Here is a 6,006-nt window from a genome sequence, read left to right as displayed (position 1 = left end):
TAACATTGAAGTTGACATTAGAATTGAAGTTTTTTTTCGATAAATAGGGTTTACAACACTTCTTCTTCTTGGTAATACACAAGAAAATGTTGCTATTTACATTTAAATATTTAATAATTTCGTTAATGAAATGAAAAAATTTTATATAATGTAGAATTCGCTTATAGTATTTATTTCGTTTATATAGTTTTTATTAAAATAATGACGGGAATTACATGGAGCAAATTGTAAGGCTATGTTCAGACCGTCAAATTTAACTGCATAAGATATGCAAATATGATATAACAAACCATCCTTTGCTTTATAAGACACTTAATTGTGAAATCTGTAAATAACAACATTATATGAAATATATATGTATATATATAAGTTATTTAGATTGAAGTACTGTTTGGAAGACTCACTTTTTATAGTTAGTAAATGAATTGTGTGTCGTATTTCCATTTACACACAGCTTACACACAGCTTACAAACCGTTACATTTGGTTTGTTTTCAATTCAGATTAGAGAGTTAATTATTTGCACTAACATGATTTTAAATTAAAACAAAACTAATTTGGGTTACTTGTTTGTTTAACAAGCATTTTATTTAATTAAAATAATGCCTTTCCGATAATTGGTCTTTATACAAATGTGACTACTCACACAAGTTTAGCTAATTAATTAATGAAAACTGTCAAAATGCATAAGAGCCGCATTAATTTGATATTTAACTGACCACACTGCACGATGACATATCATCACTTTGGTTACCGTGGTTATTATGGCTTAAATTGGAGTTGACAGTCAGCAAAACGGTTTGAATTGAAATTGCAACAGTTAAACTGGTTATGGGGCACAGTACGTATGAGTAACATAATCTAATCTCTTTGTGCGACTGCATTGGACATTGAAATGTGAAATTTGGGGCCAGGTATGAGTAATGCGGGTTGCACGAACTGCTTCACGACTTTACTATGTGTAAGTGTGCTATTTTCTTAGTGATTAACAATTCGTACTACAGTAAATGCAATATTATTAGTTTCGATGTGGTTTGAGAATTGTTGTTACAACTAAGTTACTTAAATGTGGCCATTTACAACAGTCCTTCAAGGATTTCTCTTAGTGGTCGAAACTTGTTGAAGCATTTCATGCGCAGGTATTATATTTTGTTGGTTATGCAGTGTATAGGATATGTGACTTATTTAAGTAGCATTTAACTTCAATTTCATTATTTTTATTGTAAGAAAATAAATTATAGCAAACTAAAATCCAATTCATAAATAATGAGATTGATCGAATATAACACACAATTAATATACAATTAATAATAATATTTATACCTAAGAAGATACAAAAGAATTTAATATAAATAGTGCTTAAAACACTCTAAAAAACTAAGATAAAGATTTTGACTTTTAAGAATTATTAATCTGGATTCAATAAATCTGATGATCAATAAAAAATATAAATAAATATTGTCCTTTAATTGATATCAAAAAACAAACTGTTGAATTTCTATGAAATTTGTTTCTCAATATATGTTTTTTAACCTACAAGATACTATTGTTACTTCTCGTTATTTGTTCAAATTTTTTTAATTACTTCTGTTTTTTATTTAACTCAACGTCTAAATAATTAGCAAAGGAATATGCAACAAATAATATTGTTGACCTTATTATAAGAAACTATGAAAATGGAAAAGCATGACACTTTACTTTCGAAATACAACCCTGAAATAGTAAGAGTATTATGTCATAAAAGCAGAAGCATTTATGTAGTACAAAGCAATCGTTCGAGCGAAAAGGTTTGATTTTTCAAGATGTCGCAAAATATCAACGATGAAAATGATGCAAATGAGCAACGTGATATTGAAAACAATGTACCAGAAGGATTGGTTCCAATTCGCATGAACTCTATACAACTTCCTGGAACTTCCCATCTAGAAGACATTCCAAATCAATTTTGGTCACCACTACTTCGTCATATTCAACCTCCGGCTTTTGCACAGAATCCTTTTCCATCATTGTATCGGCCTGTATTCCCCGTTTTAAATTATTTTCCGGCAGGGCATACTACAGCAGTTCCTGGTCCAAGCTCTTTTCCAACAGTGCGTCCAAGTGTGCCAACGGATTTTGTTAACGTACTTCCTTCTGTGAACTTAAACGATGTACGTGAAAATGAGGCTCCAGAACAGGCACCCGGTAGTCATGGATCTGCTTTAGAAGATGACCATGAAAATGATATGGACTTTGTGTATGTTTTTCAGATAACACATAGAAGATTTAATTATTACTTATAGAGAGTCAAAATATTAACGCAGAACAATAAAGCCACTTTCCAATTTCACGCAAAGCAAAAAGTCAAATTTTTACTATCTTATCGGTTTGGAACCTCAATGTAGAGAATCAGTTCAGTAATAATAAAAACACTGGTTGAAGAACTATTATTCGATAAACAAAACAGAGAGCAAGAACAGATCTTTTTATATTTGTACAAATTAAATAATTTAATGAAACTAGTAACTTCTGATAGACAATAAGTTAACAAAAACAATCGAATAAGTTCTGTATCAAAAATATTAATGTAAGATTACAAGAATAATAAAAATAACATAATATATATTTGAAATATTTTATTTTGTGTTTGGTAAGTATCGAGTGATGCGGTGGTACTAACTGTTCCGATTTTAATAACTAAACCATAGAATCTTAAGTTGAATGTACTTCAGGAATGTCTGCCGTAATATACTTTTTAAAGCAACGACGTACTTCCCGATAGCAGTTTATTTTTGATTACCCAGTGGGAAATAGAATACACAATAAAAATATTCGCAATTTAAGGTTGCCTTTCCATTCGTGATATTTATCACAGTAGTAAAGACTTCAGTTATACGCTATATAAAGCTAAAAACATAGGTGGGCCGGTAACGCATTTTACGTAGATAATATTGCAAAAGCTGTCTGAAGTCGGAGAACGTTTAATTTGAGAAGAATGTGTAAGTTTAATTTTGTTTTTTAGTAGACATCCAATTTTACAAGAAAAATGAATCCAAATGGATATTTATTGTTATCTGGGTAGATTCAGATTTATTGTAATTTTATTAAAAATATCTCATCAAAAAATTGATGGCGACAAAATAACTTGAGTTATATGAAATCTTATGATTTTATATATAATATAAAAATGTGGGTTTTATTTGTATAAGTGAAATATCAAGAAACGACAGATACTCGTACCAGTTGGAAGTAGGATCACAATGTAATCTTTAATTTTTATTAGTTTATTTCATAACTATCTTCTGTAGAAAAATATTCAAAACATCTGAGAGTATAAGAAGGAATATTCTTATATATTTCACATGACAATATTGCAGATTTTATTCTCAAATATTTTAATTGAAACTTTAGAGTAAATATTTTTACTCTTTTTCTAATTAAAATAAGTAAGAATCTTACACCAATCTATTTAAGAAAATCAAGTACAAAAAAATTTTTTTTAAAGTACTTGATTTGTTAATATAAACATATTTCTTTATACAAAAATTTTCCACAAAGGTTCGTCAAGAGAAAACATTCCATTATTCTTGATTTATAATTTTTAATATTTGATGTTTCCTTTTTGTCGTGTTTAGTACCAAATAATCTTATCTGTATTTTCTTGGCTACTATATAATATATGTCCGTTGTATGTTATCAGTTCAACATCAACACTAATAGACAATACATTATGTTATTAACTTCAACAACCTTCTTTGGTTCATTTCCTGGCTCATGCAATAAAATCTCAAAACTATATACATATGTTATATATATATATGTATTTGTTTATATTTATATATTTAACATTCTACATGATCAATGTTTGGTAATAGTCATTTTTGTTTTTTAATTAATTTTCATAAAAATTTATTAATACGCCGGAAATCATAGACAAGGTTTTTGTGAGCTTTAGTGCAAATCTAGATGCAGTTGTTACCTCCTTTCTTTCAAGATATGCCAATGCCTTCACCTCGCAATTCTCGATAATTCCGATAATAATATCAAGGTCGATCATCTGTAAATAATGCAAAATTTTATTTGTAAAATATTACACTTAAGTAAGTCTTACTTTTGCAAAATCTTGTTTGTCAAACAATTTCTGACGCAACTCTGTAATGAATTCTTTGAAGTTTCTTAAATTACAAATTGCCTCTTCAAATAAGCCGGACTGTATTGGTAATGCATTTATTGCATTGCTTGGCCCGTATAGTTCAATGATCGAGCTGAGAATAATTAAATTTCGTAACAATATTTGTTATAATTGCCTCAGAATCACTACTTACCGAGCATTTTGAAATATCTCTTTCATGAAGTTCCGGCAACGTATTGCATCTGCTCCCGATATCGTCGCCATCTTGCAAATGATTAAGATTTGTGTTATCGAAACCAAAGAAGATAAAGAAAAGAAACTGAGAGGAAATTTTGAATAATGGTGCCTCTTTGTGTAATATCGCAAAGAAAATCTCTTTTACTTATTTACCATACCAGAATTGTCAAATATTAAAAACGGTGTGGCTTATAACTTAAATATTTACTACATTTGTGGTTGCATATTAGCATGTAGCCATTTCTTCTAATTAGAAGAAATAGTATAAATTATTGTTCTTGGAAAATCCATTGTATATATTAATACGATTATAATGAGTAAATATAGGCATGATTTTTTATATCAGTTTTACTTCAATTTACATAAAAGTTTTAAATGCGCTATATAAATCAAATATAAATGAAGAATTGGTAAACTAAAATCAATAGTAAATATAAAGTAGCTATTATTGATATATGTAAATATGTATATATAATTAGTCATGAAATTGTTTTAATAAAGTTAAAAAAATTGTATCGTATTTATTAAAATAAAAGTTCTTTTAATCATGTTGCACATATACGTACTATATTTATATATATGCTGAGCATCTAATAGAAAAGTTAGTATGTGTTCATACATTTCGAATATTAGGTTGCATTGTTTTAATAGTTTGTTTCAAAAAGATTAATATTAATATAATTTTTTAAAATTCAAATAAGTTTGGTGTATTGTAATACAATTTTTGCTTGTGCATCAAATTTTTTCAATATAGAAAATCAGAAAAATGTATATACTGTTTACTACTACATATTTTTTGTAGTTTTAAGCAATCCTTTCAGTAAGGTGAAATGTTTTTTGTATATGAAATTCAAGAAATTCTTAACTAGTTAATAACAACATTGTAAACAATAAGGATCAATTTCATCGCAAAGTGTTAGAAGAAATATTAAATATATAAGCATTTTCCGCGCCACCTAAGAGGTATGCTTGCTGGCGTGTTCCCGAGTTTTAGGTGTTCGGTTCCCCAATAGGCCTATCCATCAAAATATTTTATTTAACAAATATACAATTTTATGTAAATACAATTTAGAATAACTTAATATATACAAAATAATATTACTATTTTAAAAATATTTAATATTAAACCAAAAATAATAAGGAACTATTAAATTAAAGATAAATTATAAATAAATTTAATAAATTATAAAATTAAAACTGAAATATTTTTTGTTTAAGCAAAAAATCACTTAAAGAGTATGAACATTTTTGTGCTGTTTATAAGTGTTGAAAGCATAATTCTTTATATTTAAAATTCGACACTTTATTATCTCGATTGAAATATTTTAAAATGAAGTAAATTCTTACTTTAATGAAAAAAGATAGAAGAGTTTCAATTTTGCAATTAGAGCAACATATATAGGGATGAACGTTTTCTAATTTATTAAATAAATGTTGCGCTAAACCTAATTTATAGCAATTGCTATCGAACTGATCCGAAAATTGTGATTCTAATTTTTCAATATATGTATATATAATAACAACACTCAATCAAAGTATAATTAATAATATTAATTTCTCTTCAGGATTTTTCCTTTTTTATAATTATTAGTATATCATGGAAAAAATAAAAAATAAAAGCACAACTTAATTCGTAGTTTATTATATACACTAATTAGG

The 6,006-nt window shown here is 27.3% G+C and overlaps 1 protein-coding gene across 1 annotated transcript; it reads right to left on the bottom strand.

Annotated features, from left to right (window-relative positions):
• Nucleotides 1–3,870: 3,870 nt before the first annotated feature.
• On the bottom strand, nucleotides 3,871–4,400 carry LOC119687520. The gene is made up of 3 exons (XM_038101863.1): nucleotides 4,304–4,400; nucleotides 4,090–4,243; nucleotides 3,871–4,035 (listed from the first exon to the last, which is right to left on the bottom strand). The coding sequence occupies exons 1-3, from the start codon at nucleotides 4,372–4,374 to the stop codon at nucleotides 3,871–3,873; spliced, it is 390 nt and encodes a 129-aa protein (XP_037957791.1). The 5' UTR covers nucleotides 4,375–4,400.
• Nucleotides 4,401–6,006: the final 1,606 nt, after the last annotated feature.

This window comes from Teleopsis dalmanni, chromosome X (assembly GCF_002237135.1).
Source record: "Teleopsis dalmanni isolate 2A chromosome X, ASM223713v2, whole genome shotgun sequence".
Taxonomy (NCBI): Eukaryota; Metazoa; Arthropoda; class Insecta; order Diptera; family Diopsidae; genus Teleopsis; species Teleopsis dalmanni.
Note: the sequence above shows the minus strand (reverse complement) of the source record. Positions and strands in the feature narration are given on the sequence as shown.